General features: G+C 39.8%; 1 protein-coding gene across 1 annotated transcript in view; it reads right to left on the bottom strand.

Annotated features, from left to right (window-relative positions):
• Window positions 1-25,422, bottom strand: part of BRF1 (BRF1 RNA polymerase III transcription initiation factor subunit) — a 175,625-nt gene that overhangs the window by 141,391 nt on the left and 8,812 nt on the right. Inside the window, exon 2 of the mRNA XM_056344999.1 lies at window positions 20,032-20,112. Within this exon, the coding sequence (XP_056200974.1) occupies window positions 20,032-20,112 (81 nt within the window). The remainder of the gene's footprint in view (window positions 1-20,031; window positions 20,113-25,422) is intronic.

Genomic DNA, 25,422 nt, shown 5'->3' with positions numbered 1-25,422 from the left:
TAGCTAACAAGAAAGGAGTATAAATCTGAGGGGGCTGCTCTCCTTTACCACTACAAAAGGCCCGTTTAGATCAGTTACACCTACCCCTGAAAATTTTATCTGTATGCTGCCCCTAGATGATGAAAGAAGTTATGGACAGTGCTTCAGCCTCAACTTGGCATTTCCTTCCGTTTTAAACTAAACATAAATGAAGGTTGCCACAAATCTCAGCTAAACAATGTAGTGAATCAGCGATGCTATTTATCAAGCCAGTCTCTTAGTGCTATCTGCTTTGGTTTGGAGTTGAAAGGAGATTTAGGTTTAAAGAGAGAATGAACATATTTCAGGAACAGCCTTATATTTCTTTAAACAGTAACATTTATAAAAGTCAGATGTATAGACTATTCTAGTAAAAACTTAGAATTACAATGCCATCTATGTATTTCTATAGAGCCAACGTGGCCCTCAGATATTATTCAATTACGCCAAATATTTTCTATCTGCATGTTTGTGATCCATTTATATGAAGCCACCCTTTACATACGGGACGTCATCAGCAACTGTTTCAGGAGAAGAAAATTCTCACTAGACTTCATTCTCCTCTTCAGGAACCCTGATCTGCCTAGAATTAAAGATGGAGAGCACAGAAGAAAAATTGGGGGTGGGTGCTTAAAGACCCAGAGATTGAACTTAAAGCTTTCACCAAATTATCAAATATGATTTGTTAAGAGAAGAGCAGAAGGCCCCTAGATTTCTTGAAGACAATGGAAGATTAAGCTATAAATAGATACAAGCATGAGTTCATGCCTAAGGACTAATAACATGAAATTAAAGGAAAATATAAGCAGCATGTTAACGGGAACTTACCACAAAACTCATTGGACCTCATAACAGTTTCCCAAGGGAACTGATGGAAACTCCCACTGCTTGGAACATATGAATCCACAAGGAGCAAAACAGATGAAAAATGCGTGATGCAGAGTGATCCCATTTAAGACAAATGGGCTACAATGATTTACTATGTTAAAGTAAGTTCTTCTGCTTTTGCAAAACTGTAAGCTTAAGAGAAAAGCCTCTTTGCAGACAGAATCATTCTGTATCCTGAGTGTACAGAACGGGGCAAAAAATCCCCCCACCCTTTCCTCCCCAAATTGCTGACTCTCCTGACTCAGTCCACAGCTTTCCAGCCTGCTCAGTTTGGCAGCAGAACAATGCAGACCCAATGTCCATCAAACCATCCTGACCCAAACAGCAAAGATCCACCTGCTCAGGTTCCTGCCTCTTAGATTCCGCACCCCACCCCACCCCCACCCCCACCCCCCGCCCCGTAGTCACCACTCCATTCTAGTTTTTCTAAATTAAATATTGTATTAACAACACGCCCCACAAAAAGTCTCAAAACTTGTTCATGTAACAAAGAATCAGAAATTTTGTCCATAACCAATTCTTTAGATACCAACTTCCTTTGCTCTTCTAGACAATTCACTTGCCTCTAGTGTGCCAGTTAGTAAGTTAAAAGAATGTTTTGGGTAAGCACATTTACATTTTCCTGTTCTTTATGTGCTCAACCTCAAAGATCAATTACAACAGGGTTTTTTCTGTGCAGTATGACTCTAAGATAGGATGTGAGATCATCCATTAAACATACATACCCAAGACTAGACGTATTATTAATTCATTTTCCCCTAGGTAATATGGCATGGTGAAAAATAGCTACCAGAGAACGTACTGACTAAAGACTTAAACAGAAATCAGTGGATTTATGTGATGATTGCTATGCAGCAATGTAACAGATCTCATTAAGACAGACATGGATTCTTCTCCCCTGATATTGTCACTGCTCCTACAGAGTAGACACTGATGTTCAACACAAGAGTATTGATTGCAACATACCCCAGAAATAGTTCTTACACTAGTTGTGAGAATGATCTATACGAATTTAATATTGCCCGAGTCTGACTACAGACAGGTCTCAACTTTATAGCATTTTTCTGATTGGTGACAGTATTTGGAAAATTTCTTTTTTAAAATAAGTTGGCTATAAATCAGTTCGGCAGGTGCTGTAAAAACCAAAATGAGTTTTTACTGTTGTCCTCTTTGACTTTGTGAAGCTGCAATGAAGGAAGCTGCCCTAAGGAATCGCATAACATCAGCATCACCTTGGACCTAACACACTGCTTTGGTAGGGTCCATACAGTAAAGTCTATTTAGTGACCTCTTTTAAGATCCAAAAGAATAAGCAAACACTTCTATCAATTGCCAGCCTCAGACCTGTTTATGCTACAAGCCGTTCCTCACTGAAGGCCTCAGAAGTCCTACTGCTACATTAATCAACCTCAAGGACCATGTTTTTCCTCCACAAAATGATCACTGGCCCTTCCTGCCTTCTACCTTTTGTATTTTACTCTAGAGTATTAGGATATGTAGATAGGCAGATGAAATTCTGCCTAGCTTTGTGCAAAATAACCTTACATCCACATATCCATGGCACTGGCTGCTATAATAGCAACAGGACACACTCAAGTTAATAGTTCTGTATCCTACATTACCATAGAAGTAGTATAGGTGCCACTTTGTTTAATCCAGCTTTAATTATCACAAGCATTCAACTCCTAATGAAAGTCATGCTTTTATAGATGGGAAGCTGAACTCGGCAGAACTAAACATTTCTGAGAGCCCAGAATCAATTGTGGTTTTAACTTCTGGTAACTGTGCCTCTTATAGTTTTGAAATCACAGCACTCAAACTTCAACAACATTTTGTTCCAAGTGGCTGTTGTTATGTTGTCTCCCTTTTATGCTTGCTACAGACTGAATCAGGAATGGATATCTGACATAAGGATCCTTCTTCTCAGCTTCATAGTGAGCGAGTGTGCCTGGAGGAGACTGAAAAACACCCACAGCTCCCCGTGTTGAACCACAGAGGCAGGTGGCAGTCCTTCACTTCTGCGAGATGCAAAGGAAACAGCATCTCCAAATGTACTCTTTGAAGACGGTGATTTTTGTTTCCATGTATACCGTTGACAGTCCTTTATGCTCATCTTTATCTTTTGCTGAAGTTTTCTTAGGATTATGTTTGGTACTTAATATTCAGTGTCACCATAATCCCACAACTTGACTTTTCTGGTGTGATAAATCAATGTTTCTGAGAAATCCCAAACAACATCAAAGCTTTTTCTTCTCTGTGTCAAACACCTTCATCAACATCAAGCTTCCTTTTCTTCTTAAAGCTGGTATCAAACACTGCAATGATCTTGAAATGAAATCTGTTGTATATGCCAGAGAGATAAAGAGCAGAGTTGGGAGGAAGCAAAACTACCCACACTACAGCAGACAAACTGCCTAGCCAATGGTGAAAAGTGTGTGTAAGAACCACTATAATCCTTCAAAAAGAACATTATTTCTATTCCCAGTTCTCCAGGATCTGAAATAGGGTGCAAACTACCCTTGAGGAGACCATCTACCATCAATGCATGGTAGACTCACCATGGATAAAGAATGGAAAGAGACAGAAGTGTGTTTATGATCCACAGGATGTCTAACAACATCATTTTGACCAAAGCTACAGATTCCCATTTACTCCCAAGAAAGAAGCTGGCAGTAAGCAAGAGTTAACTTTTAGTATAGGGCCAGCTGGAATAACACAGACCACTCAGACAACAAATGTCACCTCACAAGCACCCTGGATTTCTTCCAAAGATCACTTGAAAAGTGGTATTCTTTCTTGATACACTCAAGGACTGATTCTACTTGCACCAGCAGCGGTACTTTTTTCTTTTTTCCTAGTGCATGTTAGGAACTATAGGTTCTAAATCTATTTTGAGATTATTTTGAAGAGTCTCAAGATACACGTTTTCCCGCAGTAGCACTATGCAAGCTTGTAAATTATTTTCCATGTATTTAAGCTTAAAAGACAGATTTCATGCAGCTAAAAATGTCAGATTACTTCCCCACCTCAAGAAAGAAGCCTTTAGATATAAAAATATTTGTTTTAAGGTGGAAAACTACTGTATTTGCAGAGCTATTCACCCATATTAGTACTGTTATGAAATCACAATATTTCAGCTGACATGCAATAATTTTATTTCTAGCTATTTCCCTGAGCTTACAGAGCTTTCACGGCGAGGGAAGTAAGCAAACATAACACCTGCTTGGATTTGGCAAGCTGCATGGGGCTCAGAATAATAAGGCAAACCCTCTAAAATCCCCCTCATTTACAGATGCCAATTTGCTGATGATAGGAAGATAGCTGTGCTCACCTTTGGAAATGAGGATGAATTTGGATTAGCAAATACTGCAGATTAATCTCACATTTAAAACGGAGGCTGGTATACTTAGAGAGGGGTGAATGATAAACTAAGAGCTATTACTGATTTACTGCTTTTTCATATGAAGTCTGCTTTCTTCCCTTCACTCCACAGCAAACCTAGGGTAAGAAGCAGGAGAGAACACATGAAAACCTCAGCCTGAAGACTAGGTACAACTGGAGAAGCTACAGCTGTATTTTTCATCAGTTTTATTTTATAAGAGCATTTTTCTAATCTTTTAGTGATTAGGAGAAGTCTGCTTTCTTTTATAACAGATCAGGTAAAATAGCAGAGGATGACCTTACCAGAGAGAATTGAAAGGGGAAATCTGACATCCCACATCCATCCCACCACCACCCCTTGCACCAGCTCCCAATGCTCTTCAGATTTTGTGCTGAGCCACAAACCAAGGAAAAAAGAAAAAGCTGTTTTCTACAGGCATCAGCTAGAGCAAGGAAGAAAAGTGAGACAAGCACTGGCAAGAAGTACAGCAGCAAGCCTTGAGAGCAGTGCATTGGTAGCAGGCAACTCCTCCGATTTGTCTAAGATGCTACAAAGAGCTTGGAAGAAGTTTACAGCTGTCCATCTACTTCCTCAAAACATGCAGTATACATATTCCATAAGCAAAGGCATCAATCTCCTAACCTGATTCAGAAAGTAGCTTTTCCTATGCAAATGGATTTCTATGCATCCATCTAAGCTTGCATGTATACGTGCACGCATGCCTAGTGGAACCAGAAATGCCGTTCTGCGTCAAGTGGCTCCACAAAACCCTGAAATTAAGTGCAAGGATGACTACTAAGGATGATGACCCATGCTTCAGCACGCATGCTACCCCATGAGAGTGTGGCTGGAGACTCTCCAGTGTTTGTGTCTCCCTTTTAGGCAAGATAATGTGATGCTTTCTAAAATGGAAGAACATGGAAGATGGCTGTGTCTTATATGTCAATTTTACAAGGACAGGAAACAATCTTCGGGTTCAGCATGTTCTATACTGTTATCAAAAAACCCACCACTCTGACCAGACATAATGACTAGTGTCTGGAGAGCAACCTGTTCTCAGAAATTCAACCTAAATGGCTACAAAGCAAAAAGCAAACTACTGAACCTTATACAGCTCCCTCTGCAGCGATACTAAGTTCATGATTCCTACTGCAAAAATGCATGGAATGCTTTCCCTGAACATTGATTTATAAAACCGATCAAATATATCTAAGGTAAAATGTAAATACGATTCATATACATTCTCTCTAATGAATGACAAACATACAGGAAAGCATGAGGGTCTAATGCACACAAATCCAGCTCTGTACATACCCCCAGAATCAAACTATGATCCTAAAATGCCTTCTTAATATTATGCAATTCATAATATACTACCCAAAAGTATCATTACTATCTGTGTGGGTTTAGAGCACATAGAAGAAAGATGTATATTTTAAAAAAGCGATTTCTAATTTATTTTATTAAAAAACAATTTATATGCTTATTAGCACAATATAATTTTGTAGGGATTCACACATTTGAATATGATCAGCCACTTGTTTTGTTGCATTCAGTGTTACCAATCTGTCTTTGAAGAAAGATCCATGTTTGATTTTTCTATTGTTCAAACTTAAGAGAAGCCTCTTTGGATTGAAAATGCAGGAATCCTCTGAACTGACTTTTAAACAATTAAGCAATTAACTACTTTTTCACTTAATTTATGCTGTGTTTGTTTGGGACAGCTTTGTTGTAACAGCGTGAAGGCTTTAAATCAGGCTATTAAAACCAGACTTGTAGGTAGATATTTGGGATCCCAAATAGTAATGCCAAGCAAATACAGCTCCCACGGACATTCAGACTCGGTCTAAACAGCACAGCTCAAAACCAGGTTGAAGCATGCTGAACCCAACTCCTTGCCACACTGCTGGCAGTCCTTACCCACACTGGAGCCTGGGTTCGAGGAGACCAGGCCGTACTTCTGTCTGCTTTGTAAGCATCACTTGCTTATAATTGTTATTAGAAAACAAAGTAAAAAAAAAAATCACTACGCAGGAAAAAATTCAATTCATTTTTCAGGTGTTACATTCTCAGTGTAAGAAGTTACATCTAAATGATAGCAATAATAATGCCTTCAGGAGAGGTATGCTTCTGGTAACTCTTCCCCCCCTCCCTCAATTACTTAAAACCTCCTTCACTTCTACCTACATGGTTGGCAGTACTTAGGTTTAGTCTACGCAGACTCATACTTGGCTGTCTTTATTGTCCAAAATGATTCAATTATTGGGGGGGGGGGGGGGGGAAGGAGAGAGGCGGGAGCAGGGTGGAAATCTTCATCAAAAGGAACAGTTTGCAACTTTAAACTCATGATTTCCCATTCCATGGTTTATCCATAAATAGCCAGTCTGCAAAGCCTTAGGAAAAAAGCAGCTTTCTTTACAACTCTAATTACCGTACAACTGTAGAGGGGCATTTTTTTAAATTCTTATTTTTTGCTATATTTTTATATGTATGATCTAAAGTTTTTCTAAATAAGAGGAATAGCATTACGCTTATTGAAGACATTACATAGAAGTTGTGTTTTAGGAGCTTGGAGTTGTTTGGGGTTTTGGGTTGTTGTTTTTTTTTTTTTAAAAGAGCCTCTTTCCACAGCAGGCTGGAGTTCTTGCCCTTCAAAACTCACAAGGTTAAATTTAGTGTCATTCATGAAACAGATTATGTTCAGTTTATGAGGAGACATCACGCTTCAACCTTCCCCCTTTGATAAAACATGCAGAACCTGAATGTTATCCTCCTTCATTACTTAATGCAAGCCTTCATAAAATCACCCAAGAAGGAATCACATAGGCTACAGCCCAGATATGGTCCCACACACCTGGCCTCCAACCTCCTAAATTATCCCATATAGTTTATGAACATCTCTGATGTAAAAATGGTATGTGCAGCAAATTTCACTCTGAGCAACTAGCAGAAGAGCAAACCCAAAATCTTCAGGAAAAGCTCTGCTTTAAAGACGTGACTAAATAAAGAAATTTTCTCTCTCACCACTCCTCCCATGAAATTACAGTTGAATAACTATGACAATGGCAGAATTTAAACTTACTTTGAAAAACCGTTTTAAGCAGTAACAGCACCACCTGGTGATTGTAGCCATGCAGTATTTTTAAGGCATCCACTATAGAACAGATTTTAGATTCTGCTAGTGAATAATTTGGCATTTTTTCCATTAAAAACACATGCAATTTCTACCAGTGAATAGTAACATTTTGTGATTCTGTTGCAAAACAAATCCAACCCCTCAGAGCAAGCATCAGCCGACTTCCACCAGTAAGTGTCAAAAGCTCTTGACAGCAACAGCCAATTTAGTAAAATGCAGTAACTGGTTCAAATTTTTTAACATACTAGGTTAATGACTGTTTAGAGGTTTGGTGTTTGGTTTATGGTTCATACAGATGGAAAGGCCGCCTCGGAAAGAGTCAGGCCTAGGTTATTAAAAACACTTGAAAAATCAAACTAGATGTCACGTGTGCTGTATATTCTGAATAGATTAATACATAAACAGAATTAGCATTTTGGTCCTAACACATTAAGAATTGTATCACAGAACATCTAACACACATTGCTGGAAAAATCCTTAGGGATCCTGAAATGAAAAAGTACTCCCTGAAGACGTCGCAAGCGACAAGAATTCTATTAGAGTTAAGCATTTCTTCTTCACCACTCCTTTTTAAGTTGCGACTAAATTAGCACAGCCTGCACACTCCAGGGTGTGTGCTGGGAGGAGGGAAGGGGAGAAAACGGAAGATAGAAAGGCCTGAGGCACTTCAAGCAGAGAGCATCCATCTGCTAGCAGCAGTCAATGAACAGAACATTTCTAAAAAGCTTCCCACGCATATTAAGCCAAGCCAAAAGAACAGAAAACACCTTCCTTCGCTCTGACTGTGCAGGACTGAACGTAACAGGACAATGGGTTATAAATACATATTTGTGAAAAAAAAAAAATTAAAAAAAATGAGAGAAGAGCTCACAACACAGCCCTGCGTTCAGACTCTCCTGCTGCAAAGCTGGTTTAAGAGGCTCCTGCTCATCTCTACATCATCCATTCAGTGGTGGCATGTGGAGGAGTAAAATGATCAAAGGGAAACAGAAAAAAAAAAGAAAAAAAAAAAGAAAAAAAGGTTGGTACTGCTTGGGTGTGGCTTGCTTTTTTTTTTTCTGTTCCAGTAAACAGATGCATTGCCCGAGCTAAGACCCGGATATTTGTATAAGGGGAATGGGAAAGGGCAGCTGAGGACTGGGAAATGCCAGGATCAAACTGGCTTTGCTGTTAGAAATGCTGATGGTGGAACTGGACTCCAGAGCTGCAGCCCTATGAGACTGTTGCCTCTGATGGCAATACCACTCAAAGGAGTTCCTGATCCTTTACATAGCATCTCATTTTCCACCCACGCACCACAGCACGTCAGCTCTCTGGGCTGACACAGCTACTACCTACTGGGAGCGCAGCAAATCCAGCACAGCAATCACCAAGGCCCAAAATAAACCTTAATGTGTGCACAGAGTTGCTCTGGTTCAGGCTGGGACCAGGGTTTGTTTTTGAGGGGGTTTTTGCTTTCCTTTTTTCAGCAGGGGCTTGACATATGACAGCCTGCTAATAAATTTGCTGGTGTGGCTGTACCAGACACAGGACGACCCTCCCACCAAACATATTTCACACCTAGTACAGAACCCTGTAGTTTCTGTTCATACGTATTCAATATCCAGACTTACATTTGGGCATTCCAGCGGTATACTGTATTTGCCTGGGAAAGGCTGCTCTAGCAGTGGCATTGAACAGGAGCCAAAGTCTTTGCCTGAGTGACTTTTGAATAGCACGTGCAATGGCAGTGCTTGTCCATCTGGGAGGATGTTATCACACAACTGGGAAAACAACAAGGACAATCAAAGCTCCACATGCACTTCTGCACAAGGCATGAGGTGATAGCATTGTGAAGAAGCATCACCACGTGTGCTGCTCTGATACCGCTCCCTCAGCCACCCTGGATGCCTATGACAGATACTGTGCCAGATGCAGGGCTGTAACACCACCAGCCAGACCGTAGCAGGAATACAACATGCCTGCACACCCTGTCACGAACACTTTTAAGCTGATGTCCCCTGTATCCCACATCAACTAATGCATGCTTGGTTCCTCCAAGACCATCAGCCATGATGAGATGAAAGCAGCTTGGAAGAACCACAGCTAACTCATGTCCAGCTGCAAAGTACAGGTGAAATGTGTACAAGTGTGTCTACAAGAACACAAGCAAATAAATCATAGTCTTCCTTATAAAAACAGCATACACAAGCACTGAATTTTTTCTTATTTGTTAATCCTATAGACTCTCCATTTAATGCTGTGACCATTATTTAAGAAAAGCCATCTTCCAAGAGAACCGAAATAGCTCCACCAGCAAATCACACTTGCAGACCCTCAGGCTTAGGGAATGCTTCCCTGCACTATCATATCACAAGCTATCCAATTTATTTCGTAAAGCAAAACAAGAAGGCACTTTCAACACATGAAAAGGAAACCAGGTGCTATCAAAGAACACAGCATTAAAAAGCAACAACATTCTCCCTCTCAGGTTTTGAACCATAGTGCCTGTGAAATGACACAAACACTTCAAAACTTACGTTTGAATGTTTAAAACAGTCCTATGCCATATAAGTGGCACACATTTTCCATTATGAAAAAAAAAAGAGAGCAGCAGCTACGTGGAACTTCAACCAAAGCTATGTTACCTGAAGTATATTTCGAGTTTATCTAACAACATTCAAAAGCTAAAATGGTTTAATGCAGAAGCTTGTTAGAAGCAGCAGATTACTAGCACAGAATTTTATAGGCATTACTACAGGGGGTGGAAAGATGAGAGAGGCAGTTGCCTATTTTCTGCCACGCTGCATAAGGAGGAAGATAGTCCTATTAATATCCAAGTACATCCCCTTGCAAATGATACTCAAAAAGCAAATGTTTTAAAAAAACATTAGCCTACTAGGTAAACTGTCTTTAAGGAATGCTCTCAAGAGAAATGACAGGTTCCAAGTACCTACACAAGGCTATAGGAAGATAAATCTCCATCAGTGAATTCCACAAACGCGATATACTTTGTCCTACTCTGTCACATTGAAATTGTCAAAGTTAACAAGGAGAAAATTTAAGTTAACAGAGGCCAAAACTTAAATATCCACACAATAAATTTCGCAGGCATGCAGAATTTTAAAATGTATTTCTTTTTTTATTTGTCAAAATGAAGCAGAGATTTGTGCTTCCCTGGCACAACAGTTTTCTGGCCCACAGCCAACTAATAAACTAAGAGACAGAACAGACAGGAGAGGAGACAGAGCAAAGGAAATCATGAAAGACACCTTTAACTAACATGAAAGACACCAGTCAAACAGGTCAATTCAAAGCAGCTGAACACGCAAATATTCTTTGTTATTAGTTAAGGCAACACAAGTTGTCTGTTAACTCACTTAAGACCTCAGTTTTGTTTTTTTTCAACTTCAAGGCCAATCTTCAAAATTAAAAGAAAAAGGTAACAACAGAGATCGTGCTGAGTCCACATACAGACTGAACACACACCTTCAAGGAATTTTAGAAGTGCATTTTCTAATTTTTCCCTTTTCTGGCTAAGCAAACACAGGAACAGAATAAGACAGACCATCAAAGCTTGACTCAGGTATTTCAGCTGAGTGGAATGCGGTGCTCAAAGTTTTACATCAGTTGTCCATCAGTCTCTTGGCAAAATCCTACCATTAGTTTTTATTTTTATTTTATATTTTATACCTGCACTCTTTACTTAAAGGAACCTAGACCCTATTCATTATAACTATAACAGATCTCATTAAAGGAGACATCAATTCTTCTCCCTTGATACTGTCATTATAAGGAGAAGCAGCTCATCAAAAGCATCTCCAAGACAGGTTACTTTTTATGTCATTCCCTATCAAAACAGAAAGATGGCAAAGGCTTAAGACAATAAAAATTTTCAAACCTGAACTCAATAAGAACTAATTAATCAATGCATAACCAAATGGTTGTCCCAGATCAGCTGATGAACTGGTCTCTTAACAAAGATAACTGGAGATCATTAAGCAGAGGGTCTCATTAGCCACCTGAGAAAGAAGAGATTCTCCATGTGCTGAAGGAGAGGCTACAGTACCAGAAGGATCCCTGCTTCCTCAGATGCCTCTGAATCAAACTCCACGGGTCCCCAAGTCTAACAGGGAAACAGGAATACATTCTGCTGCTATTTTTAACCAGCATATGTTCTTCTAAGAATTTTGATAAAGACTGGCGTTTCTGCCTCTGAGGGTTTTTTTTGTTTGTTTGTTTTTCTTAAATAAGCAGTTTCTGTGTCTCTTCAAGTCTTTGGTGATTAGTGAAGTTGCCTGCAAAGCCTGAAAGCTGAAGTTCTGAGAAAGGTGCGTAAGCTATTGAGACACCCTGAAAGTCAGCCATCAGGGACACCAGCATCTAAGTTGTGGCTTATGCTTCTGTGACTTACCAGAACCTGCGTCAAAGCAGCGGACCAGGAAAGCCCATACCTACTGACACTCAAGCAAGCCTCAGAAGCACAGAGGTCCAGGAAGCTGGAACACGCACACTAACACCAGGAAAGTTTTCTGTTGAACTGTTACGTGGCAAGTAACAGTGATCACAGACATGAAAGGGCAAACAGGTTGGGAAAATACCATTCCTTTTAAAAATTCTGTGATGAAGACATTAAGCTACCAAAGATTTAACATCCTGGGTCACAACTTTTCTGTCTTCCTGGCTCTGGAGCTGTTCTGATCAGAAAGGAAGAGCAATGAAAGTCACGAGACACTTGTGCAAGAAATAAATACGTGAGTGTCACAGCTAGGACACATCCACATTTTAGCAGATGCTGGAAAAGATGGATCTACAAAACAGGAGAAGGGAAAGCTGCAAGTGGCCTCAAAAGGAGGAAGACTGAACTTGTTAACACGCAAAAGAGCAGAGCAGTGAGATGCAATTCAGTAGTTCAGTTTTGGCCATGTTAAGTCTGTGTCAACAGGGGATACACAAACAAAACCAAAAGCCTTAAATCCATCACCCTTATCTTCAGAGATGAGCATCTGAGCTTAGTCAATCTAGACTTCCTTTCATTGAGGAAGAGAAACAGACGCTTAAGAGAATGAGTCATTTGACTTCCCTTCCGATAAAATTAATCACACCCTAAGTCTGTCTGCCTCTGTGCTGAGACCCTGAAAGTAGTTCAGGACTATGAGCTCACACAGACATCTAAACTTTGTTTGCCACTCAAGCTGAAGCCATAACATGGGACTAGATGGAACAGGTATGCTGAGAATGAAGAAGTTTACCAAAGGAAAATGTTGCACTTGAAACAACTAACCAACCAAAAAAACCACCAAAATACACCCACACACAAAAAACCATGGACTATCATCCCAAATGAAAAGGGGAAGATGCCCCTTACCCTTCCTCAAGGAGAAATGGAGAAAGTGAACACATCAAATGGAAAGATGAAGGAAATGAATGAGACAAATTGCTAATGACAACAAAGGACTCTTAAGTAGACAGATCAAAGTGGGTAAAACTGAAGCAATGGTCTGGCTAGAAGAAGTAGTCTTTCAAAGCCTTACTGACTAAAGAAATTTAGGAGGATACAAGAAAAAAACAGAAGAGGAAAATTTTAAGCACTGGTTGGTTTAAAAGACAAGACAAGAAACCCCAGTGGGGTACTAACTGAAGGCGGAGATGAAAGGATTAAGATTAGCTTCCATCTCAACAGAAATAAAAGCAAGGACATGACAACAGCAGAGAGACTAGACTAGAAGTTTCATTATTGAAACCAAAACTAGAGACAGGAGCTGATACAGGAGGAAAAGTCAAAGAAAACATTGCATCCAGCAAAGGAAACAATCAAAGAATTCAGTGGACGGACAGCTGCAAAACTACGAATTCACAGGGAGGTGAAAAATCTGTGGTGGAACAGCTCACGTGACTGGGATCATGACATGGATAGTTACAGGGTCCACAAGAAGGCCAAACAGAAAAGGTCACAGGGGAAGCTCTGCTGAAAAGCAAGTGACAGGCCAGTAAAGAGTTAATAGGTCTGGATGAGAGGCAAGACCAAAGGAAACACTGTCATGAGCACCTGCTACAGACAATCTTATATTGAAGATGAAGCTTCTTTAGACAACAGGAAAATGTCCTGGTTCTCATGGTGAACCACCCCAGCATCTGCTGGAAGGGAAGCATAGCGGGGGAACAAGCAATGCAGTGGCCTTCTAGAGCATGTCAGGAACAGGTCAAGTAGGAGAAGCACTGTGATACACCTACCGTTCTCTAGAAATGAATCAGTGGTGGAGAATGTAAAGTTTAATGGCAGGCTCGCTTATAGCAACCCTAAGATGAGGAAAGTTTAAGATCTTGAGGGGTGTGAGGAAGATGGGTAGCATAATTATAACACTGGATTTCAGAAGGCAGGCTTCAGTTTGTTCAGAGAGGTGGTAAGCAGGACCCCTTGAGGTACAGCCATGGAGGCCAAAGGGGCCAGGAGGACTGTCCAGTCTCCAAATACAGTCTTTCCAAAGTACAAGGACGCTCTACGCTGATGTGCTGGAAGTTGAGCAGGCAGGGTGTATGACAGCTTGGTTCTATAGCAGCTCATGAGTCTCCTTGGTCTTCTGTTGCAGTGCCTGTTTTCAGGTGTCTCGGGTCTCTATGTGAGTTTGGAGGAAATGAAACATTTCCCATGGTAGAGAAGGGCTCACTTAAGCAAAATCTACATACCTAAGTCAATTAGACTGGATGGGATACATCTGAGGATGCTAAGGGAGCTAGGAAAAAAAGGCATCTTTGCCATCTTTAAAAAGTTGTAGGAATCGGGGAAAGTACTCTACGACTAGAAGGTGGCAAGCATAAGGCTTTTCTTCCAGAGGGGAAAGTAGGACACTAGAGGTGAGTCAACCTTCCCTCAGCCTGATGGAAGGCTATGGAACAAATCTACCTGGAAACCATTTCCAGACACACAAAGGGTAAGAAGGTTACCAGGAACTGCCAGCACAGATTTAATGAGGGCAGATTGTGCCTGACTGCAATAAAAGCCACACTGCTGTCAAGGTAAACAGCAACCACTGCTCCTCTCTCATCCCATTTCATCATTCTCCCTGGCAGCCAAGCCGAGGAGATACACACTAGACAGATGAACTACAAGTTGGGTGAAAAGTTGGCCAGGTTCAAAGGGTAACGGTCAGCACTTCAACCATCAGACTTATGAGTGGGATTGATACTGAGGTCAACACTGATTAATGCCTCCATTAACAACATGGACAGTGGGACAGGAGGTTCCCTCTTCCAGCCTGCAGACATCACACTGGGACAGCGGTCAATACACTGACGGGAAGAGCTGCTATTCAGAGGAATCTTAAGACACTGCAGAAATGAGCTGACAGAAACCTCATGAAGTTCAACAAAACAAACGCAGTTTTTTATTTTTTGCACCTGGGACAGAACAACTGCAGGGCAACAATACAGGCTGCTTGGCAAGGGAATAGCTTTGCAGAAAGGGATCTAGATTCCTCATGGACAAAAAGACGAACATGACTCGGCAGCATCCAGTTGCAGTGACAAAGGCTAACTGCATCCTAGAGCTGCATTATTAAGACTGTAGCCCGCAGGTCAAGGGAAGTGATTATTATCCCCTCTTCAGCACTTGTGATATTGTATTTAGAGTACTTTGTCCAGTCCAGGACTGCTCTGCACAAGACAAGGCATTGACATATTGGAGCAAGTCCAGCAGAGAGCCACTAAGATGATTAGGAAACTGAAGCACATGGCATGAGGCCAAAACCTGAATTTGCTCAGTCTTATGATAAGAAAGCTAAGGGGGAGGTCTCATTGGTGTTTTCAGCAGCTACTCAGCAGAAGATTATAAAGAAGATGGAGCCAGAATTGTCAGAGATGCACAGCAAAAGGACAAGAAGCAAGAGTCACATTCTATCAAAGTAAGTTCTGACAGATACAAGGAAAAAATTCTTCACTGTGAAGGTCGTCAAACATTAGAAAGCAGGTTGTCCAGGGAGACTGTATCATATCCTTCCTTCAGGATACCCAAAGCTCAGCTGCACTATGCCCCAAGCAGCTTAATGCAACTTCAAAGCCACCACTTTATAGACCTCTGGAGGTCCTTTGCAATCTAAACCATCCTAGAATTCTACCATCCTCTCCTCTCTCATTATTTTAGTTTTGTTAAATAGTGTTCTCTGTTCCTCTTCTTTGGGTACTTCTGTTCTTCACACATGTAGTATGTTGTCCTTATCTAATTCATGCCGTAGTTCTGGCAGGAGGTAGAGAGAGCCCTCCTCCATAACCACTTGTAATAAACCAGCTATGAAACTAGTGATGACAACAAAGGTTAAAACATTTAAACTAATTGCTGAATTTTAACAGTCAAAAATGCATTAAAGTATATCTTCAGAAATACCTTTCCATTTAGCATCAAAATGCTGTTAGCTACTTTTTGGTATTTAAGAGGACTGAGGAAAAACACACACTCATGTAAAGAAATCATTAAAAACACAGCACAACAGTTCAGAAATTGGATTAAGCTAGCTGCAGCTGCAATTTTCAAACTTAGTTTAAACCAAATTTGAATATCTGCAACTGAAGCTTTCAAGTTATAATCATGCCATTGACCTTCCTTCCCCTCTCCCTTTTCTTTTTGGCCACTGAAGACTATTGAAAGTATCAGAGCTCCAAGTCAAGAACAACTCCCTTGTAACTACGACTTTGACATGGATATAGTGAGAGCAGATTGCCTACAAGGAAACAAGAATAAACCAGCTATTTAGAGAGATTATGTAATGCAGCACAGAGCTGTAAAATGAGATTTAAAGAGACAGAACTCTGCATTTCAGCCCTGTAAGTAACCATAAAAGTTAGGCAGTACTGCAGCAATTTGAAGAGGTGCAGACAACACAGGGAGGAATTCTTGCCAAAGGGTCCCCCCTCTCTGAGCTAGTATTTTATTCCCAATTCTTGTCTCTCACAAAAACAGTACTGTTTGGTTATTCTGTCAAATCCTTTAAAACAATGCTGAATCACCTCTTCACATCATCTCATAGATGTGCAGGTTTTCACTACAGAAATGAGCTTTATATGAACAGATACAAAGCGTTTTGTGGACCTGAGGTGGTTGAACTTGCGGAGCTTAGCACACTCAGCTAGCACAGTACTTCACACCAAAAACCAAACTGAAAATCAAATACAACAGTATTAGGCCTTTCCTGCATAAATATTTTAGCAAGTGTAAACAAGATTCCAGTTTTTATAAGCAGCCAATTCACAAATGAACGTTCACAAACATCAGCTGGTTTAGCAAAGAAAGGCAGAGATGATGAACTGCCATGCACCACCACATCATAAATAGTGAAGAAACATACAGCAAAGGCATGTGTGATAAGGGAGATTAGTTCTGTGAATTAGACATTCTTGCACAAACCTGGAAACTATAAAACCTCCAGTTTTCCCAGGGCTCTATTTAGGGTGTGTGTGTATGTATATATAAACACTAATGCACAAAATATTTTTTGGTAGACTAGTCCAGAACTGCCGAGCAGTTGGAACATTTTACTTCTGCATTTCTTCACTTTAAAATGGAGGAAAAGAAAAAAAAATCATGAATTTTTTACCTTAGGTATTCTAATGGAAAACTTTTTCATCTAATTCTAAATATCCTTTCATTACAAGCCTCAAAAAATAGCAGCATCATGCATTCAGCCAACCCCAGCTGCTCTGCTGTGGTTAAGCAAGAGACAGTGAGCCCAGATCACCTCCCTTTCACCTTCCCTGAAGAGACAGACATTACAGCAAGGAAGAATTTGGCCCAAACTAAGTGGGGGAGGGAAGGGAAAAATTTGGCCCAAACTAAGTGGGGGAGGGAAGGGAAAGCAGGGGGATGTTGTTGGTTGGTGGTTGTTTTTTTAAAAAAAAAAAAAAAAAAAAACCACAACAAAACCAACAGCAAGTCCCTGCTGCCTTTGCTGGACTTTTCTCCACATCATGTCAAGCCTGCAGGTTGCTGGCAAGCAGACCAGGCACAGTGCAAGACCTGCCAGCACTCTCAGACCACACACACGCACGCTCTCAGCTGCTCTCCAGTACACTGGGGACAACCTCCAGAGCAATCCGAGCTCCGCCACCCATCCGTACTTCCCAGAGCCTGGATCTTCCCTTTGGCAACAGCTTGTATAGAGCACCATACAGAAGAAAAAAATCATGTGCTTACACAACTGAAGGTAGCCCACAGCCTTGACGTAAGAGCTATCAGCAAGTTGCAGGAATAGGCCTCCTGAAGCGTGCTCACAGGCTGCACTGCGCCAGCATCTGAACAGGAGCTAATTTCAGCAGTTCATTTGCAACTCAGTTAACTTTGGAAATACAAACATAGTAGTACCAGCAAATAAATAAGCAGCTCAGCCTTTTTCTGAGCAGAAAGCATAGCACTCCAAGGATAACTGTTCATTTTTAATATAGTTTACTACGTACTTCAGTTTCATTCAATGAACAATCTCATGCTTTTATTTTAAATTATATACAGTAAGTATGTTTACCTTGTTACACTTTCAAGTCTAAGCACAATGGATATTAATATAATTTCACCCAAAAAAGCCATTATCATGGGCACACAGTGACAGGGTGAGATTTTCTAAGTTCACTGCCATAGCTCAATTTGCAATTAAAAACTATGTAAAGCTAGAAGTGTGATTAAATGCAGCAGACAACTAGCTCATTATACTGCAGCAGAAAGAAAAGCCTTTCAAACACCAATTGCTCCACCTGAAATATCAGCTGCTGTTGTCATGCTTGGGACTGAGCAAGAACATCACTTAGCTCATTGAAAAGAACTTTCCCAGAGACAGATTGGCAGCATGACAAATGCAGGTTGGTTACAGAAATCAAAGACCAAATACTTTTCTTTATATAAAGGATAGCAACAAAACAAAAGAAAGAGAGAGAGAGAACCTGTAAAAAGCCTCAGACAGGTATAGGTGAAAAGACAAATTATTTTCCCATTTCAAAACTGTCTGGGAGATAATTTCATTCAAAACAACTACAATTTCTTGTATATAATACAGATAGACTTTAGCCAAGTCAGAATCACTGCGTATGATTGGGGGGCCCCCCCACGCACAAAAGCTGTGGGGAAGGATGATGCTCAAAAATATGCCCCAGCAAACACTCATCCAAGAAAGAAGCCATGTTTGGACCCCAGAAAAACATCTACAATGTCTTGTGATTATCCTTCAGCATAACCAAAAGGGGCTCTGAAGGATTCAAACACTCCAACAACACTCAAGCAACAGATCAGGATTTTCTCCCCTCAGCACTTTACTTTTCTACAGCTAAAGACAAGGAACTGGGCAGTCCTTAGGCACAACATGCCAATTTATTTTGAAAACACCCATCTAAAATTACAGTTTTGTTTAGAAGTGCGTTCATCCAAAGACAAACTTCACCGACTGCAAAAGGCATTCTAGTGGTTTTATTTCACTTACAAAGGTTACACTTTATCCAGACATTTTTGAAACTTGTAAGATAGTAACTTTGGACCTGACACTGAAACTAGCTCACACAAAGCACAAGCTTTACTCTGCCAAAAAAGCACAGCTCATTACTGTTCAGTACAAACAGCTGAATAAAACACTCTGTATATAAATTAGCTGAATAATGCTGAGTAAAGCACTCTGGTTATATTTCAATAAGGTAATCTTAACCTTTCTATACCTATGGAGATATATCATCAGATCAATCTTATCCTTTGTATACCTATACAGGCATAATACCAGGTAAGATTTTCTGCATTTAAGTTGCAAGTGTAAGACTTTAATTTAGGAAAATATCTAAAATATCCTCCCCCCCCCCACAATGAGCACCATATCAGTAAAACCCATCTATGTCCCTTAGTTAATTACATGTCAGCTTCCGAGTCTTTGATATGACAGTCCATCAGCTGTCATCTCCAGCAGTCATGAGACAAGAGTATTAATTAGCAAAAAAAAATAAAATGACAACTCCTGCCCATTGATATAAGTTAACAGCAATTGGAACTGGAAAACCATTCTGTTTCTGGAATAAAAGCAGGTTTTATTCACTCTCTGTAAAGAGCGTATATTATGTAGATCTCAATTAAAATGTATAATATGTAATGAGAGTATTTATTTAAGTATCATTTGAATACTTTTTTCCATCCCCCCACCACATTCGTCACATATGAAGCACAATTACTATTAAGTGTGCATAAATACATGCATTCTCACACTTACACTGCATAAAACCAAAAGCATTTGAACAATTATACTTCAAAATAAACATGCATAAAGCATTTCAAGAACCCTGAAAACTTATAAAATAAAACGCCACAATAGGTTAACAGATAATAAAAAGGTGCAATGGGCACGTCAACCTTGAAAAAGTCCTTTTAAACGACGATAGTACTGTCAGGTGCCATTACCCTTTGTCAGCCAGCTACCTGACCTCATAAATCAGGTATAACAACCAAACGAGAGCACAATGTAAAAATCAGCGCTAGTCAGACTGGTCTACTGAATAACAAGTGGCCTGCCAAGGTTTTGAGGTCACATTCAGAACTAGAAATTAATTGTAATCAACCACATTAATAATAATAATAAAAAAAACCCGCCATATCAACAAGACTAGAGCTTGCAAGTACCATTCTGTAGAGTTTGCGCTCGTGACTCCTTTCCCAGGTTGGCATGGAATCCTCCTCCTAAAGTTGGTGTTTTGCCTGCACCTATTAGAGGGAGAAAAAAAAAAAAAAAAAAGAAAAACGAAAAACTCAGACATGTCAAATGCAATAAATGAATTACAATATTACAAGGAAAGTTACTGTGCCACTATATTCAATATCTGTATAATTTACAATATGTCAAATTACATTAAGAAGGGCAACAGAAGTGCTTGAAGGGTTTAAGATACTGAATGTAAATCCTGTGCAGTTTATTTCTTCTGTGGGATACCATAGGAATTACATGGCTCCATAAGTCCACCCAATCTCAGCTCCAAAGAAAAGTACAAAAATGTTGAAAGCCCTATTTCAGGCAGAACATTAAAGTCAATATTGTAAAATATTTCTTAAAGTAAATGATGAAACAATTGCGTAGTTAATATTTTTTGTCTGAAGAATATTCAATACAGAATTTTAATAGCTAATTACTGGCACTACAGGATATAAAACACCTTTAGCACTCAATAGTGACTGTGTTGGCTACTACAGACCTAACGCTTACTTTCAGATAACTTCAGTTTAACATTAGGCACACAGAGCGACACTTAGGCTACAAAAACTGCAAAGCTGGAACTGCTGCTTCTATATCCTGAAAGGCTGGAGACTAAAACAAGCCCGAGTTGTAAATTAGCATAAACTAGAGGCTGGTTTATGCATCTGTGCCAGTGCTGAGAAGCCTGAATGCAAAGTCCACCGGGAGTCAATGGAACTACTCACAGAAACCAATCTTGCAGAACAGGGAATTAAACTACCACGGACAGAAATAGTCTCCCACTGAAGCAAGGATTTTTTTTAAAAACAATCAGGCTATCTCAAGCAGGATATTCAAATCTATCAGCTTAACAACAAGTGCGATCAAAAAGCTATATTGCACAGTATTAAAAAGAAGTAATTTGTTAGTAAGGACTTCTACTTAATTCAAGTAGTCTGCTCTTCAGAATAGGAAAAAAGTCAGAGTCATCTTGTTCCTATGATGCCCACAGTTTTTCCCTCAAGTTCTTGTAGGTATGTTTTCCCATCTTACACCAGTTCTCTGGAACAAACTAGAATGACTTTGAGATAGAAAAAAAAATGTCACTTGAAAGCCATTCAGGGTATTTCTCCCACACACCTGAATAAATACTTCCATAGCAGGTACAAGTGATGAGAAACTGTGACCTAAATTTTCCCTTTTACCAGACTTCCTTAGCTAATCTCCTCTCAGCTGCCTTTAATGTACGTCTATGCTGAGGAAAAAAAAATAAACCAAAAAGCTAATACTCCTGCAGAATTACTGACTATAAGCCTTCAAAGCTTGATTTTCCATCCAAACTCTGAATTGGGTTTCCAGCACTATCCACAACAGAAACTGACTTCACCTTCACTTCATTAGCAGATCATTTCAACAAACAATAATCAGAAGCTCTCACAGAAATGCCCTACAGCTTAAGCACTTCAGTTCAACACCCTAATTAGAAATGAAAAACACTCTATAGTGACCTCCTCACTGGGTATGTCTCCCAACTCTGTATTTGCTCCAGACCACTACAGACAACAATGGCTGCTTGCCATTCTTATAGGTTCTAAAACAAACCAATGAAGCAAAACAGAGAGAGGTTACTGAACTACCCTAGCACACAAAACATTTTTGGAATACATTTAATAAGAATGGTTTACCTGGCAAAAAAACCAGTATCAACAGTGGCAACAGTTTTATGTTCCTTTCCTTCAGTAGCAAATCTACCTTCAGAAATTCTGTCTCTTACCCTCCATTTTTTGTTGTTTTAAGGTTTGCTTTACCACAGGCTACCTCACTTGTCTGATTTGCAGCTGGAGAGCACAGGCTCAAGCATCAGTACAGCGGAGGAGGCCATAAACTGCAGGGCAAGAGCAGGACCAAACAGCAGGGCAGGCTGGAGCAGGCTCATCCAGCACTTGGATCCAAGGGACCAGTCCCCTTCCTGTGCACAAAGGCTCCACTTTTCAGTCCCCTCTAACTCTGAATACACCAAAATACTGAGTTTTATTGGATCTCTGTCAAAACTACAGTACTCTTTTATAGGTTTCCCTGTCACTACTAAAAAGCTTGCACAAAAACAATATTACAGTAGTGATAAACACTACTATTAACAAAATAATTTAACTAGCTCAGAAGCTAGAATAAAAAAAGCAACAAAATAAAATTAAGCTGATATTTCAGTGGTTTAGTTCTTTAAGATTCTTTTTCATTAGATACCAAGATACAACATTGTACATAAAAGTTATTTCTTTCCAAGCTACAGCAGATACTAGCAGAGCTATCTGAAAGACAAACTCTGCTATCAGAATTGATGTGCCCATTTCTCAGCGAGTTAACTGGAAAGACTGTACATCTCTAATTAGCGTTTGGCTTTGAAAACTGACAGAATACTAGTTTGTTGAGCACTTAAGACCCTCAGAACTGCAAACTAACGTTGCCATTGACTATGAAGTCTCACCAGCTTTAATCTTTACAAGCAGAATGCAAACCAAACTCATTAACGTAACTGTTCAGCTGGGTAATAAAAAGATAAACTCTTAAAAAAAATAAAACCATCAAATTCATTTAAAGACAAAAATCCCTACAAAGCTAGTCATTTAAAAAGTACAAAGGAAAGGAACAGCAATTGCTAGGCACAACCAAATTAACATCCCAGCTTAACTGAAATTTTTACATTTCTTGACCTTTTCCATTTTTCCTCCTCTAAAACTTCGAAAGTGAATTAAATAGGCTTTTGGTTTTCCACATTCAGCTTTCAAGATATACAAAAATATATCCGAGAAGTATTTGATGTCTTCAAGGACTGACTGTCAAATCTTCAACATTAACACTAACATTTCCCTAAGCCAACTCAAATACCTTCATGAGGCAGCGCCTCCCAAGGTACGGAGTTTCTAAAAATAATCAGTAGATGACAAACTCAGATTCTCAGCTTTGCATAACTGAAGACTCCTCTCTGGACATTTACATTAAATTTTGGACCACAGAAGGTGTGGAGAGATATGTTAGACAGCTCAGAAGCAACCTTTCTTTTTTTTTTTTTTCCTTTTTTTTTTTTGTGGTCCCCTCAAGTAGGGCAGTGTCCTGAGACACCAGAAGAAAGGAACTGAAGACGCAAGACATCATATGCCTATGAATTTTACGATACTTGGTCAAAGCTTACACAGGTCCAGACCCAGCCTATAACTCCACATTACTTGAGTGCTGAACTACAGCGCCCATCCCACAAGCAGTCAAGAGCAGCCATCCCCACATCTGCTCCTTGCAGCAGTTGGAGGCACAGCTGCTGTGTGCAGGGTCAGACCCAGGCACCTGGGCTATTTGTTTTGCTCTAACAACTCACTAACGAAGGGAGTCACATCACTGCTTCTCTACAAAAACATTCCTCAAGCAGTAAATGGAGCAAGCAAAGCTTGAAGTCTGTGGTAACCTTGAACAGCAACAAAAAAACCGACAGCTAGCAGGAACAGCACGTATCACATCCCTCCACACAGAAGAGGCAAAGGGCAGTCACTCGGGCATCTGCAGCTTAAAGGGCATTTTTCTGAGAGCTAGTGACATGCTGAGTTTCAGATTCAACACCTGGAGAAGAAACAGATTCAGTCCCATCATGACGGATTTTGTCTCCTCTACATAAATGAGGAAGTAAAGACAGGGAATGAAGCTGCTTGCACGTTGAACTGAAGCGTATCTATTTGACAGGACTGATCCTACCAAAATCCTTGCCTGTGAAATCAAAACCAGCCCTTTCTTCAGGACAATGTAGGAGAAAACTCTCCAATTTAAACCCCACGTATTTACAGACCAAGCATAAAATCCGAGTCTGATAAAGAATGCAGATTATGTAACACCAACGGTTTCATAGTCAGGGTAGACTAGATAATCTAAGAGGAAAAAAATGAGCTTCCTACTTAAGTTAGACTATGAAAGTCACAAGGAGATTAAGTAAATGTCCCCATTACAATTCATGCCTACAAAAGCAAAATGATGTGTTTAAAGTTTTCTGAACGCACAAAACTACTGAAGTCTGTAACTGAAATAATTCTTTTCTCAGTCATTTTTACAGGGAAGTTAACAGATCTGCACACACCCCAGCCTGCTGAAATGGTACTGGTGAATAAACTTACACAAACTTTTTATCAACTCCACCATAGCTAGCTAGCTATGGCCTTATTTTCATAACTACCAACCAAAGAGATAAATATACTCTTGCGTCTACCACACCCGAGTTTAGGGCTGCACAATTCTATGAAACCAGTCTGCATCCAAGTTACGTGCTCAATTCAGCATTTTCACAACTGACAGCGGTACATTCTGCAGCACTTCAATCAAGCATTTGTTGCCATCACGAGGACAGCATATAAACGACTCAATGCCAGAAAAAATCCATGATACGCTTAGCTGACACAGGATTGCCACCTGGAGGATTACAGAAGCAAAAATGGATTCAGTCCCTCTCACTAAAATGTATAGCAGATTATTATTTTTTGCATTAAGTAGATGCAAGTTTCCCCTCTTCCTTCCCAACACAGCATGTTTATAGATTTTTTTTTTAATAAGAAAACCTAGCATACACTAAAACAGGTAAATGTTCTTCAGGATTTCCCAAAAAGTCTGCAAATCCAGCATACCCATACTTTCTTCTGTGTTGCAAATTACATCATGGCCACTCTACATAATTTAAAGTTATCAGTGAATTAGTGCTATCTAGAAATCTGCATCACAAGTATGAGGAATTTTGCTGACATTAACATTACTTTTACTTTTCAGAACCTAGCACTTTCATTTCAATTTTAGTGTGTGCATTACTACAGGAACCCATTTCAGGACTGTTCGAGGCTGCACTGTACTTTATGTCAGGATTTGGCCTATCAATACATCCTACATGCAAACTAATTAATAACTACCAATTAAAAACAAACCCACCACTCCTTCCACTTCTGCATTATTCAAAAATACAGAAGAACCCTTTATTGTAGGTAACAACTGACCAGCCAAAGACACAGAACTGATACAAACACAGAGCTCATCCTCTTTACCAAACTATCTCACTAGCACTGTGACAGTAATTATCCACCTTAAAAAGTTCTAGAGGAAAAAAAAAGCACAGATCAATGGCTAGTAAGCTTAGCTGAAATTTTATGGAAGCTTTTTCCTCCCTGTACCTAATCCCTCTCTTCTTTCCAGTTTGCTGACCTTTTTTTTTATTTTTTGAAACTTTCCATTTTCACAAACTCCAAAAGGCTGAAATACTTATATCAAGGCAAACTACAGTCAAGTTCTGCACTTAAGGTCAATGTAGTTCACGCTCTATGATG

This window comes from Falco biarmicus, chromosome 7 (genome assembly GCF_023638135.1).
Source record: "Falco biarmicus isolate bFalBia1 chromosome 7, bFalBia1.pri, whole genome shotgun sequence".
In the NCBI taxonomy this organism is placed as follows: Eukaryota; Metazoa; Chordata; class Aves; order Falconiformes; family Falconidae; genus Falco; species Falco biarmicus.
This window is presented reverse-complemented; position numbering and strand designations above follow the sequence as displayed.